Source organism: Pollachius pollachius (assembly GCF_949987615.1).
Source record: "Pollachius pollachius genome assembly, chromosome: 19".
NCBI lineage: Eukaryota > Metazoa > Chordata > Actinopteri > Gadiformes > Gadidae > Pollachius > Pollachius pollachius.
In genome coordinates this window covers 6,388,469-6,402,498 of record NC_136952.1, presented here as the reverse complement: position 1 = coordinate 6,402,498, position 14,030 = coordinate 6,388,469, and the positions used below count along the sequence as shown (strand labels likewise).

The 14,030-nt window shown below is 45.7% G+C and overlaps 2 protein-coding genes across 7 annotated transcripts in view; one reads left to right on the top strand and one right to left on the bottom strand.

Moving 5' to 3' along the window:
- Positions 1-7,205, top strand: part of LOC307090369 (rho GTPase-activating protein 23-like) — a 44,030-nt gene extending 36,825 nt beyond the window's left edge. For all 3 annotated transcript variants that reach the window (XM_079756986.1, XM_079756987.1, XM_079756985.1), the window contains exons 16-24: positions 3-155; positions 759-837; positions 1,002-1,075; positions 1,285-1,374; positions 1,693-1,818; positions 2,312-2,356; positions 2,657-2,750; positions 4,667-4,698; positions 5,004-7,205. In XM_079756986.1, coding sequence (XP_079613112.1) covers positions 3-155; positions 759-837; positions 1,002-1,075; positions 1,285-1,374; positions 1,693-1,818; positions 2,312-2,356; positions 2,657-2,750; positions 4,667-4,698; positions 5,004-5,939 — 1,629 coding nt within the window. In that variant the 3' untranslated portion in view covers positions 5,940-7,205. The remainder of the gene's footprint in view (positions 1-2; positions 156-758; positions 838-1,001; positions 1,076-1,284; positions 1,375-1,692; positions 1,819-2,311; positions 2,357-2,656; positions 2,751-4,666; positions 4,699-5,003) is intronic.
- A 901-nt stretch (positions 7,206-8,106) lies between these two features.
- Positions 8,107-13,531, bottom strand: acbd4 (acyl-CoA binding domain containing 4). 4 transcript variants are annotated; one of them, XM_079757105.1, is made up of 11 exons: positions 13,341-13,531; positions 13,080-13,222; positions 12,413-12,533; positions 11,647-11,731; positions 11,333-11,456; positions 10,800-10,967; positions 10,495-10,592; positions 10,134-10,323; positions 9,790-10,007; positions 9,231-9,290; positions 8,107-8,562 (listed from the first exon to the last, which is right to left on the bottom strand). In XM_079757105.1, the coding sequence occupies exons 1-11, from the start codon at positions 13,343-13,345 to the stop codon at positions 8,434-8,436; spliced, it is 1,341 nt and encodes a 446-aa protein (XP_079613231.1). In that variant the 5' UTR covers positions 13,346-13,531; the 3' UTR covers positions 8,107-8,433. The 4 variants fall into 4 exon arrangements, with proteins under 4 accessions (XP_079613231.1, XP_079613232.1, XP_079613233.1 ...); XM_079757106.1 differs by having other exon boundaries at positions 11,333-11,453; XM_079757107.1 differs by lacking the exons at positions 12,413-12,533; positions 13,080-13,222; positions 13,341-13,531 and adding an exon at positions 12,111-12,405.
- Between the last annotated feature and the right edge of the window lie 499 nt (positions 13,532-14,030).

The following is a 14,030-nucleotide window of genomic DNA, read 5'->3' as shown; positions in this document are numbered from 1 at the left end:
AGTTTGTTCCCCTGATCGTGGAGATGTGCTGCGGGGTGGTGGAAGCCTCGGGGCTGGACTACACCGGGATCTACCGGGTACCGGGGAACAACGCCATGGTGTCCCACCTCCAGGAGCACCTGAACAAGGGCCTGGACATCAACACAGCTGAGGAGGTGGGTGTGGGCCAGGGAACTCCGGCATGCTCCGCTGTTTTCTAGAGTCATAAGAGGGACCTGCTTTGAACACGTGGGGTGGCAAAATCGCCGCCTGCAACGTTGGCACTGTTTGTGAGCACAGTTGTGCTGAAGTCGGCCCATTGACGTTATTTTGCCAAATCGGACGAACGGGGAACCCAAATCCAAGACCAATGCGTCAATCTTGTGTACATGTTTTGCGTAAACCGAGTACATTGAGACAAACACCTGATAGACGGACCAAAGCCCAGTTTACGCCAAACCCAGACGCTTAAACCCACACCACCATCATCCTGTCGTGCCTCTCTTAACCGTTTATGGTGTTGAACCTTTAGATGGCAGCACATTCACTGACTCACTTATTGCAAAGCAGTTGCCCTTTAAAAGGATGCCTGAGCAGAAACACTGCTCTGTTACTTCTCCTGTGGTTGGTATGCTTACATCGTAGTTTGATATAATGGGTTTGGTTAGACAGAATGTGTTGACAACGTTGGAATAAAACAGTGATCCAGCACCTTACAATAACTCTTTAACTTTAACTGTATCTTCTATTAGAAACTGAACTTCCTCTTCTATCTCCAGAGATGGCAAGATTTGAACGTAATCAGTAGCCTTCTCAAGTCCTTCTTCCGGAAACTACCGGAACCTGTTTTTACAGATGGTAAGTTTAAACATTAAGTTTTACTAAAGTAGTTTGTTTTTACTATTAATGACAGTGAAGATGGGTGATCAATAGGTCAATGGGTCAGAATGGATCAATAATGAAAGTCAATGGGTCAGAATTTCGAATCATTGTGTGTTCATTCTTTGTCTTTCCATGTGTAGATAAGTATAATGATTTCATCGATGCGAACCGGATTGAGGATGCCGGGGACAGGCTAAAAACCATGAAGAAACTTGTAAGTATTCACCAGACCTGACAGGATAGAACAAAAAACATGCACATACACTGGAAGTGTCTCTACTGCATTATATTGAATTGCATGCAAGAAGAAAATAAAAAAATGTGTCAATTATAATGTTCACATTCAAAATGATGCAATCATGCCCTCCCTCCCTCCCTCCCTCCTTTCTCCTCCTCCCTGTCTTCCTCCCTCTCTCTCCTCAGATCCAGGACCTCCCAGATTACTACCACCACACTCTCAGATACCTGGTGGGCCATCTCAAGAAGGTGGCTGATAACGCAGATAAGAACAAGGTGAGTCTTCATGTCCATCTGAGTGGAGATGGGTTCCTTCCTCAGAGAACACCCTGCGCCTCAGGCAAGTCTACAGCCAGCCTTTTGTTGAGCAGACAACGCCCATGATCGTTCATTTCAAGTATTTGCGTTGCATATATTGGCCATATGTTATCCTGCCAGTCACACAGAGGTAGAAGGACAACATCATGTTTTAAACCGAGATGATCAAGCTCGTAACTCAGCTTTGAGTCCAACATGTGTGTCATCAATGAGAGGATCTGGACCTTGAGTTGAGTTGAGTAGGAGGAGTTGTTGAGTGCTGTGTCTGCTGTCCAGATGGAACCCAGGAACTTGGCTCTGGTGTTTGGTCCCACGCTGGTCCGGACGTCGGAGGACAACATGACGGACATGGTCACCCACATGCCCGACCGCTACAAGATCGTAGAGACGCTCATCCTGCACGTAAGAACCCAAACTCCTCCGCCCCCCTTTGATGCCTTAACGTGGCATTAGAGTTTCAAACTTAAAGCGCAACAATTAGGTAGAATCAGCCTTGGATCAGGGGAAGGCTTTTATTTTTTGCGGTTGACTGGATCTTTGCTGGATCTTTGGTGCTGGATCTAAATGTTCACTATTAAAAACTCATCAGACTCATCCTAGGCTGATCACTGTGGTGATTAGTAATTTGATTAGTTTGGTGCTGTGCTGTCCCTTCGGTTTGATTGTATTTAATTAAACAATTTAAAATTTAACAAAACCTTTTCATAGATGCTTAAACTTGACAATACGCTTGGAGATGGGTCACACTCTATTTTGTTATATAAGAGAGTACTGCTTCATACGCGTGTGGTGAAAAGAACGCCGTCTGCAACATCGTCTCGTTCTGTGGTAAATCGTGTAGCCTGAAGCATCATCTGCTCAGCTCTGATGTTCACTGTTTCTGTGATCCCCGCAGCATGACTGGTTCTTTGATGACGGATCGCTGGATGAGGAGGACGAGGTACGTCAACATACTATCATATTATATAATTAACATTAACTATGAGGGAGGGCCATAGCTCTAGCATGCGGTATTAAGTCACAACAGTAGTCTGTGTATGTACCGGTGGCAGAACTAGGTAGAATGGTCACCTTATTTGATTCCTTCATTGTTACTTTACACATGTGTCTGTGTCTAGAACTCATACAGTGTGTGTGTGTGTGTGTGTGTGTGTGTGTGTGTGTGTGTGTGTGTGTGTGTGTGTGTGTGTGTGTGTGTGTGTGTGTGTGTGTGTGTGTGTGTGTGTGTGTGTGTGTTCAGGCCCCGGAAGATAAGCCTGACAGCCAGCCCGCGCCGAACATCGACCACCTGCTGTCCAACATCGGCAGAAGCGGCATGCCTGGAGAGGCCTCAGGTGAGACAGGAGGCCCCCAGTCATGCAGTGTTGTTTTGTAATCAATTATGTGTGTTTGTGCGTGTGTCTTTGATTGGTCTCTCTTAAAAGTTGATCAGGGCCTTTGCTTGCTGCCTACTACTGTCCTGTGACCTACTCCCACTAAACATGATACTTGCAAGTATCACTGTTGCTTGGCAGAGTTCACCTATTCTTGCCAGTTAATTTCCTGATGGGACGGTGGTGATGTATGTGCAGTAAATGAAGTACTGCACATACTAAAACTGAACCTTGCATCCTAAAATCTCTTCACCACACGGCCGTTGTTGTTGTTTTGTTGCGTATCGATCTGCACAAGGGATTTATAGATGCAAGACCTTGTGCTGATAACTGCTTTATAATCATTCTTGGCTTTTTAGCGGTGCGGGGTGTTATGTTATCACTGTTATGTATGGATCACCCCGTTCTTTTTCCTAAACATGGTTTTCCCTCACGCCTGGTCACTCATTGATCATTTTAATAGCATGTTTCATGCTGTTTAATTGCAGAACCAACAGTTTTAACAAGTCGCTTTGTTCGACATACTGATATACAATATGTTTGGTTAATATGACCTATGCATAAATATAAGGATAATATAACTAAAGTGAAACAAGACACCACCACATACACATTTGGTAGACAAAAAGTCAACCACATTGGCGCAAACACAACCATAAATAGAAACAGCATTTGGCACAACATTGGCTGATAAACCTGTTTAACATCATTCTGTCATCCAACCATGTCGATGTCTTGGTAAACCAGTCTTTTGAGGGTTGACTTATCAGGCTATACATATGTGATAAAGGAAACAGCTTTTTCCTCAGACACCACAGGTGTAAATGAGCTCTCCCGCCAACTCTGGCCCAGTCATCCCCTGTATAAACTGCTCCCAAACTATCCTCCCAAACTTTATGGAGGATACTTGAGTATTCAGTGCTTGAAATGTGCTTCCTCTCTTTGCGTCTCCTGTACTTGATAAACGTCTACATGACATTTCCAACTTTTCATTCTCACTCTCTCTTTCTGATCACTTCTGCTCTCTTCTCCCTAGCTGAGACACTGGATCAACCTCTGCGGTAGGCCAGGTCTACCTGCTTGTGTGTGTGTCTTTGTGTGTGTGTGTGTGTGTTTGTGTGTGTCTGTGTGTGTGTGTGTGTGTGTGAGTGAGGGTCTGTATCTGTCTTTGTGTGTCTGTTTGTGCGTATGTATGTACATACAGAGTGTTTGTGCGTGTTTTGTGTGTGTGGGTTCACAACACTTAGGTCCATTCGCTCATTGACTTTGTTGGCTTTTGGTTTTTGTTTTTCACCAGCCTTTTGTCTGCCTCATATTTAATGTCATAATAATTATGTTTTGTGTCATAATAATATTGTTTTTGTCCTACAAAAGGGGACACATTGGCCATATTTGCTTCAATCAGGTTCAGCTCAAATTGCCTTTAGAAGATAAATGACCAATTCATGACAAACAATCTGCATATTAGGCTTTTTATTTGACCATAGAACCACAATGGATAGCTCAAGCGGCAATTAAGAAACACCTTTGTGTTTAGTGAGAAGCCTATTTTTCAAAGTGAAAACAATTAAGCTGAAGCTATACAGATTTGTGTTTACTTCAACTGTATTTTTGTTAGCTGAATTAACAAAAGACAAGGCAATACAAATACAGTTATCATTCCTGTAATGGTGGATTTCTTTGGAGCATTTATGGCTGGTGTTCCTCTTTGATGTTGCTTCACCATGTGATTTGTGCTTTGAACAGTGTGGATAGTGATTCACACTACATGCTAGCTCACATGCTACCAACGGTACCTCTGTGTGCTATACTGAAGATTACACGCTAACCTACAGTAGCTTCATTTCGTTCTGTTCTCCTTCTTTCTGTTCTCACAGATTCCACCACCAGCGATTCAGTTAAGTCCAAGGTAAAACAAATAAATACATGTTTATATTAAACACTCAAAACACACCAAAAATTACAAAAGGCAATCATAGGGGAAATGGACAGTGAATGTCATGACCCTTTGAATGACTTTGAAGTGAATAAGCTAGGTGGCTAGGTGATGATAAAGTAGACTGTACTATATACTGTATAACATGGTAATGTAAGATCAGCTTATTCCTCCACGAGACCATAATAAGGCTATTCCTGGATGCTATTAGACAATATGAAACGGCTCTTCTCACTCCTGTTGTTTCCTAACACCGACCCTGACCCCGTGTGTTACAGCCGTCGTCGGGTCCCAAGAAGGACATGAGCACCAGGGAGTTCCTCTCCATGTCCATCATGTCCGCGGTGACCAGGAAGCGTAAGAAGAGCCCCAGCCTACACCCGGCGGGGGTTGGCAGCAGTAGCACGGACGATGACTCTGAGCACGAACCGGTCAAAACCAGCAACTACGGCGGCTCGGAGCAGAGAGAGCATGGAGACGGGGACGAGGCCACACAGGAGACGCCCACGGGGTGCGACCCTTCGAGGCGAGAGGAAGGAGGGGAAGCTGCCAAGGACTGCGTCTGCTGCGATGGAGAGAAGGCGGAGAAAGGGACGCAGAAGGAGGAGGTGAAGAGGCGAGGCGAAAGGCCTGTGCAGCCTCGCCCCAGCAGTTTCCTTTACTCTCATTATTATCAGTGTCCGACAAGGCTTCAGGTGAGCTGCCAGAGACCCCTGTACGGAACCGGTCCTTTCCAGCACCCCAGGCCCCGATACCTGACCAAGCCACTGCCCGTGATCCCCTCCTGGCTGCCTCCCGGACGGCGGTGCCAGAACCCCGGCCTGCAGACCAGACAGGAGCCCGAGTGTAACCAGCCGGTGTCCGTCCGATACCGCACGGCGAGGGAAGGCCGAGAGAGAGCGGTTTCTATGAACCTTGACCTAGAGATGCATCAGACGGGAGATTGGAGAGGAGAACGGGTGGAGGTTATCAGAGTCATCGAGGGAGTGCCAAGGGTTTTCGGTGCACCGCAGGGCTCCATTCTCAGTCCTGTGGCGATTCAGCAGAGAGCACAGAGGATAGACAGACTTAGTTCTACAGCGGCGGAGGCCCCGACCCTCTCTCCTCCTTCCTTGGGATTCATGGATCCAGATGCCGTGGTTGTCCTCAGGAAGTCGGCCATGGACTCCCGGGACAAAAGGAGGGCATTCCGTCGCCACACAGTAGTGGTTTGACTCATCTGGTCTTGGGTACAAAATCTCTTTAACCACGATTTGCAAAACTGGACCTCCGACGTTGCAAGGTTTGAAGCCTGATGCCTCACTTTAGGACTTTGTAATATCAAGTTCAAGTCCTTAATTTCAACGTGTGGATGTTATTTGTATTAAGGTTCCTCTTGTATGCTTCGTTGATATTAAGATGTGAGCGTCGTCACACAACGTTTGGAGCTACTGCGGTTTTAAAACTGCATGACTGATCAAATAATTGCCATGAGGATTCACTTTCCTACTGAACTGTTTAGATAAAAGCTTTTTACACTGAAGCAGTGAAATTCAGATTTTTTTAATACTGTTTTGGAATTAACCTCTCCATATTTAGTGATATAAATAATTGGCAATTGATTACAAATAACATGAGGAAGCCTTATGAAACATCTGAGATCCACATGCATCAAAATGATGCAGTCGTCACCCTGTTGTGACCCCAAAAGAGATGTTAGTTATTCATTGTTGTACAGATGCAGGGCCTAAAATAGTTTCAGCAGCACTGAAACTATAATAAGCCCAGTTGTCAACTCAGCAATCTGTCCTTTTATATATATTCTGTTTGATCCTAACACAATATTTGTCCCTTTTGCTTCTGTCATGTCGAGGTATGAGATTGGTCTCGCTCACTAGCAAGAGAGGGGGCATAACACCCATCATATCACATGATCAACCCCACCCAAACCCCACCCAAACATTCCACATTTGTGTGCGCTCATCCAGAGATTTACAGTAGAAACAGATGTGTCACATGAATCATCAAGCTACTAACTGTACATCTTACCTCTATATCTATATATGGATATTGATATATCTATATACACACACGCCACACATATGCCAAGAGACACTCCTACTTAACAGTGTCAGTATTAATCAGATCATATGAGGATAACAAACCAGAACAGAAATTTTAAAACCATGAATACCTTTGTCTTACTTTATTACTTTGTCCCTATTGGAATTATTGCTCGTTTCTTAAGTTCCTACCCTATTGAACCTATTGTTTATCCGTATGACCTGGTGGTGCAACCACCGGTAGACCATGTCTTCCTAAAGCCGACTCCTAGTCATGTTCATCATATCTGAAACATGTGTGTATACTTGTGCCCTGGTGCATGTACTCTATGTACTTGGATGACTGTGCGTGGACCAATTTTGTAACCGTTGTACAAAGCCTTGTTAAGTTAACCTGTGTACATTATACATAATATATTAAATTATTTGTTTTTGAAACCAGGAGTAATTGCAATCATTCAATCATAATGTCGGTCAAATTTCACAGAGGCTTCCTCGCGTGATAAACACTGTCGCTCATAACAATAATTATTAGTTGTATCTGCTTTTGTTTCACTGCATGAAATATTCAAAGTTCAAAGTTCAAAAATACTTTATTGTCCCCCAATGGGGGACAATATATATACTTCACTAATTGTCCCTAGTGTCTTCACTAAGCCTAACCCTACCCCTGACCCTCCCCTGGTACATTAAACAAGCAGACCCATCAATTGTTATTAGTGACACCTGTGTTTGTTCTGCGACAACACTATGAAAACGGTTCTATAATACATATCCTGATGATGAATAGATTGTTGCAATAAGTTTAGTTTGACACACCAAGGCACTTTGGCAGGTGGTTTTGGAATCGCTGCATTTTGTTACATTTTGTGGCGATTCACTAGTGTTGGGCCAGTGACTCGTTGGGGGAACGAGCTACACCTGAGCTACCCATGCCAGGGGCTATAGATTGGGCCTGGCTGCAGGTGTTCAGTCAGTTCTGTGTTGGAGCTGAAGACACCTTTAAATGTCTCTTCATAAAAGCACACCGGTGGATATTCTATGTTGCTGTGGGTTTTTAGTGTGGGGCATATTTTCCTATTTAATTCTGATGACTTGGTGGTTGTGGTGTATGCTAACCGCATTACTAGCACAAACCTATTCCCCATGTCGCTTTTCCGAATCTGTAAGGGCTCAGTGAGCAACTCATTTATTTAGAATGTTAACGAAACTCTTAACAGGAACAACTTTTCTATGAGTTGGGTGAATTGGGATATAGTAGTGCAATATACCATATGGCTCCCTAATTCATCTCTTTTTGAATTAAAAGCAATAACATAGAAACACAAATCAGTATATATTATATTCTTGCTGGGATATCTGTTTTATTGTTTCCATTGTCATCCAAACTTCAAATATAGATCTGCAATCGTCACTTCATCACAATCAGAACCTATGTACAATCAATTAAGAATAATTTAATAACAGGTTTTTTTAAGGTGAGACAAATCCTGAAACATCTCTTCACATCATTTCCAGTGTATCCACTAAATTCATTCCCTTGACTCTTCCTACTACTGAGTTTGCGCAAAAGACCCAAGTTCCTTCTCTTTCTGAACACACCACTCACACCATTGCACTGAAAAGGGTCACTCTGGTCTGGGCAGCACGTACGTCCGACACACCTTCAGGAGGACACACAGCCTCTCTTCTGGGCCCTCCGCAGCAGCATTACGAGGCCCTGGGCCACCAGGGGCCACATGAGCAGGAGCAGCAGGGTGTGGCCTGACACGTCGAACGGCCACCATTTCTCCCCCTGGAACGATCCGTAAAACAACGCTGTTATAATGGTTGTTATTAGACGGCTTTGTTTAGATCAGGGGTCTCAAACTCGTGGCCCCCTATTTGACATCAAAGTTTAGTGTTAGTGCGGCCCACGCGTCGTTGTCAAACGCACATTTTCGCTAAGTGGCTTGCCACGCTTTTTTATCATTTGTGATAGGGTGACCAGATGTCCCGGTTTTGCAGGGACAGTCCCAATTTTGAGTTGCGTGCCCTGAGTCCCAACAAAAGCCAAAGGACGCTAAAATGTCCTGGTTACCACCAACCACTATGAAATGTCCCCTGTTGTCAGCAATTACATAGCCAACGTGATCTAATGATAGCCCGATCATTATCTTAGATTGGGTCAGTTGTGCTCCTTTTTTTTGTGAAATACTTGATGTGGCCCAGCCTGACCCAGACTCTACCTCCGGCAGCCCCCAGGCGAGTTGAGTTTGAGACCCCTGGTTTAGATGCTCGATTCTGATTGAGTCGATTACGTAATTCTTTGTTACGGTCTGTTGTTTCTGAAAAGCAGACCGCAGCTATGAATACCTAAAGGAATCTAACAGCCTGTTTATCTTGCAAAAGATTTTTAGCAAGCTAAAGTAGCAAGCTAGCAAGAGTAGCAAGCTAGATAATATTAACTACTGCTGCACTGACCTCCGGTGAGTTTAAGGCGTTTGCACACTGGGAACACAGCGTCCAGTCCTCGTTCTGGGCCTGTTGAGACAGACAAACACACATTACTTCAAAAAGCAGGCAGCAGAAATACATCTGGTCGGGCCCCCTGTGCAGACGAACTATCAAGACGTTGACCCATTATCCAGTTTTCCATTGTTGTATGAAACAATAAATATCGGGAACATGAAGGATGTTTTTTGGGTGGCATTTTTAGAGAATGTGCACATTCACAATCTTGTGCCATAATTCGATCCAACAGATGCACATTATTAGGACTTTGAGAAACAGGACAATCCAAACGTTTTCAGCAGAAGCTTCCAATTTCTGGCCGTCAAATCGGATGCGTATAAATCCATCTCTTAGCCCCAGATCTAGCCGGTTGCATCGGGTTTTGTGGGTGTGACTGGGGTTTCCAGACACATTTCCCCGTAACCCCTTACCGTAGTAGTGTGGAGGTGTATTAAGAACATTAAGGGGGGGGGGGTACAAGCAGGGACAGTAACGGGCAGGGCTTCAAGCCAGATGGGTCACTGCCTACGTGTGCTGCGGCGAGATGCTCCACCGCCTCCAGACGCTCCATCACGCTGCGCATGTCCTCCCTCAGCCGCCGCAGGGCCACCACGATCTGCTGCTGCAGCTGGGCGTCGTGCAGCCGCTCAGCCCCGCCCTCGGGACCGCCCCTGCCGGCCCCGCCCCCACTGCCCATATTAGGAGCCGCACGACCGGGAGGTCTGGGGCTGCCTGGAGGAGCACCACCTGTGCGGAAAAACACACTAATGTAAGAATAAGACGAGCCTGGGGTTTATACCAGATGTGTAGGATTTAGATATTAACGCGCGCGCACACACACACACACACACACACACACATACACACACTTACGTTCTCTCCAGCCCTGATCGGGACCACCTCTCCCACTGTGACTCCTCCTCCTCCTCGGGCCTTTGTCCTCCCCTGCCCCCTCCCCACCTTGACCCGACCCCACCTGCGTTGCCCCGGCAACGGTCTCGCATCTCCAAGGCTGGTGTGACGAAGGGTCAGAGAGGCCGTTCTGGAACCCGTTGGTTTTGATCTGTGGAGGCGCACGTGGCAGGTCATTCACCGAGCTGCTGCTAATCCCTGATTGGGACGTTCAGGTGCTGTTCATACATGTAATACACTGTAATGTTAATTGACTTCTCTGAAGGCTGAGAACAGGGTCAGAAATCTACCGGACCGGAGTGGTTGAGAGCACCGGTCTTGCCTTTATGTTGAGAAGTTGCTCCTCTGAATCCAACGAGTCGCAGAAGATCTCGCTCTCCGAGTCGCTGGTGGGCGCCAGTCCCTCAGACAGCCCAGAGTCTAAACCGAACACACAAGCCATGTTACATCAAGAAGTTACATTGAAATGTGCTTAATAATACATAATGAATGGTCAATCAATTTTTTTTCAATAGGTAACTCAGTCATATTAAGATGTTTTTTTTTAACAGTTTGAACCTGTTTTCATTACTAAACGTGTGTTGCGTTGTGTTGTGTTTTTTGTGCGTGTGTATTTGTGTGTCTGACCATTCAATGGGTTGGCTGACAGTTCTCGTGACTCTGGTGACTCTGGGACCCCGGGGCCTGTCTCTAGAGAGGAGGCAGGCAGATCTTCAGCCTCCTCATGTCCCTCATCTTCATCTTCACTCATCTTCATGTCTTCTGGGTATTTCACCGGCCTGCTGCCATTCACACCTAACACAAGAGGATCGAACATCACACACATGACCCACAAGCACATTCACTGTCTAAGTGGATTTTCCTTATTATTTTAAGTGGCAATCTCCAACATTTTCATGTAAATAAATCGCAGAATGAGCCCACATAATGGTGATTGAGCCTATGGCCTGTGGATGAAACTCATTGCATTTGAGGTAACATGAATTATGAACTGTGTGCGAGTAATGACACGGTCATAATCGTATCATTAATGCGCCATAAGGGCCATAAACCTGAGCGACGTGATAAGTCCATATCTTCATCACATGACACCGCACCCTACAGCACCATTCAAAGATGAACGATAACCCTGGCTTATTGCCCGCCTGGTCAGGACTGACCTTGGCGGAGGTCTAGAAGTTCCTGTGGGGGGAGGGGCATGTCGCCCACCACCAGGTAGAGGGGCTCAAAGTGATGGATGAGGGACGCCGTCTTCTCGTTCACTGGCAGCGTCTCCAGGACCTGCTGGGTTCACAACACGTCATCTCAAGCATTTCCAAATATCGAGGGCATCGGGACAAGTGGGTCTGTACGCCCCTCCGAGCGACAAATCCTTAAACCATCATGCGTCACGTGCAATGAGGCAGGACAACATCCAACGAAGGCCGTTTTATAGGTGCACTTCACCGGGTCATGGTGGACCTGCAGGACTCACCTCCTTTGCTACTTTCTTCATTTCGTCCACGTAAGACGCCATGGCGCCTTCACTGCTCATCCCCCCCAGACGGCTCCATGCATCCCTGGGGATCCATCAGTTTAGAGAGAGTTTAGACCAGGGGTCTCAAACTCGCGGCCCAGTGACCAATTGAGGCCCGCGGGATGATATTTTGTGGCCCCCTACTTGACATCAAAGTTTAGTGTAAGTGCGGCCCGCGCGTTGTTGTCAAACGCACACTGTTGCAGAGTGGCTTGCCACTCTTTTTTATCACTTTTGATAGGGTGACCAGATGTCCCGGTTTTGCCGGGACAGTCCCAATTTTGAGTTGAGTGCCCTGAGTCCCAACAAAAGCCAAAGGACGCTAAAATGTCCCGGTTTTCCACCAACCGCTATGAAATGTCCCCTGTTGTCAGCGATTACATAGCCAACGTGATCTAACTATAGCCCGATCATTAACTTACATTGGGTCAGTTGTGCTCCTTTTTTTTGTGGAATACTTGATGCGGCCCAGCCTGACCCAGACTCTACCTCCAGCGGCCCCCAGGTGAGTTGAGTTTGAGACCCCTGGTTTAGACGCATCGGTGACAACCTGTGGCCTGTCCAGACACAGCTGTAGTCCTATTGGTCACTTGGTGTTAAGAGTACAGTAGGACTACAGCCTGTGAACTGTCCTACAGACCCAGCTGTAGTCCTACTGGTCACTTGGTTTTAAGAGTACAGTCGGATAAAAAAAAGGGACAAGCAGGTAGCGGTGGACACAGACCATTTGTAGCGCCCCACTGGATCCCAGAACCCGGGCCGGGGTTGGTTGCACGGCCCGCAGACGGCCTGCTTGTACAGGCCGTAGAAGCGCAGCATCACCCTGTAGGACGGCTGGTAGAGCCCTACAGCAGCAGAGGGAGAGAGAGGCTTTGGCTCGGAGCTGTCAAACCCTCTCTGTGGAGGACTCATGGTTTATTGATGTTGCTAGTTTTTATGAATGAAAAACTAAAACGTAAATTACACTAGGCTACAAGGTCTATGTTGTTATACTATTATAAGCAATCAGTGTTGGTTGGCGGATATTGTCAACGATTCAACTTTTACAATGTCTTCTTTTTACCAGCAAGAGTGCAGCGATCTACAGCCAAGTAATTGCTTTAATATTTAATGATACGGGTGACAGGTGTTCATTGTGAAGCCCCTTGCTGGATACATTTAGCTGTCAGGGCTTGCTCTCTAAAAGAGAACTTGTTATTCGATTCGGACAAAGTGAAACTGAGGCACCTGGCAACACACTTTAGGCTAATCCTTGCTGAAAACCGGATTGGGATGGAATTAGGTGAGGGTGCTGGACAGGAGGACTATCCATCTCAAGAGCTGTTACGTGGAGTTTAAGCCATTCAAATGAAGTGCAAACCCTGTACCAATAGACAAGTGCGAAAACATACCATTCTTAGGTAACTTTTTGATGACATCCACTGCAGCTTCAAAGCGTCTCTGGTGGTCCAGTGCGGGTTCGGCCACAGTGGGTACGGGCATGGCCGATAGTGGGAGGGTGCTGTCGGGTCTCCTCGGAAGGTGGAAGTCAACACTACAACACAACACATTAACATTTGCATGAGGTAGTGGAGCGATTTCCCCCGAAAGTCAGCGACTGGCCACAGTGTATTAGTATATATATATATATATATCAGATATTAGTCGCCTACCTCATTTGTATTTTGTCCTTTTACACTGTCCATAACCACCATGTGAACATGTAAACAAGAAAGATACACTAATCCCCAAAAATCTCACGGAGATCCGGTAAATGGGACTTATCAACGTAGTTAAAGATCTTAGAAAAGTTAAGTTTATAGGCACTAACGTCGACTTGAGAATTGACTTGACCGAGAAAACACTTCCGTGTAACGTCATATGACAATGAATAAGCCCCGCCCATTCTACATTTTGGGATACCAGAGATACTGGGGCTTCCAGTTTGGCAGTCATTCATTCATTATTAATTTATTAATTCATTCGTTTGGTCTGTCATTAATTGTTATTTTTTCATTCATTTACTCATGTATTCATCAATTAAATTCAATCAAAATTATACATACTTATATACACAAACATACATACATAAGTTCATATGTAGCCTATATATGAATAACTAACTGGTCAATGAAGACATGACTCAGATGGTTATTCTTAATCTGGTAAATAGTGAAACTCAATTTGTAGCACGCATGCGCAGCCCCACTGTACACAAAAGATGCGGCTACACCCACAGCCACCATGGGGCGCCAAAATAAATGGTGCAACTCCGTTAACTCACACATACGCATGCAAGCAGGTATGCACGCAGGCACGCACACGAACGCATACAGGCACGCACACACACACACACACACACA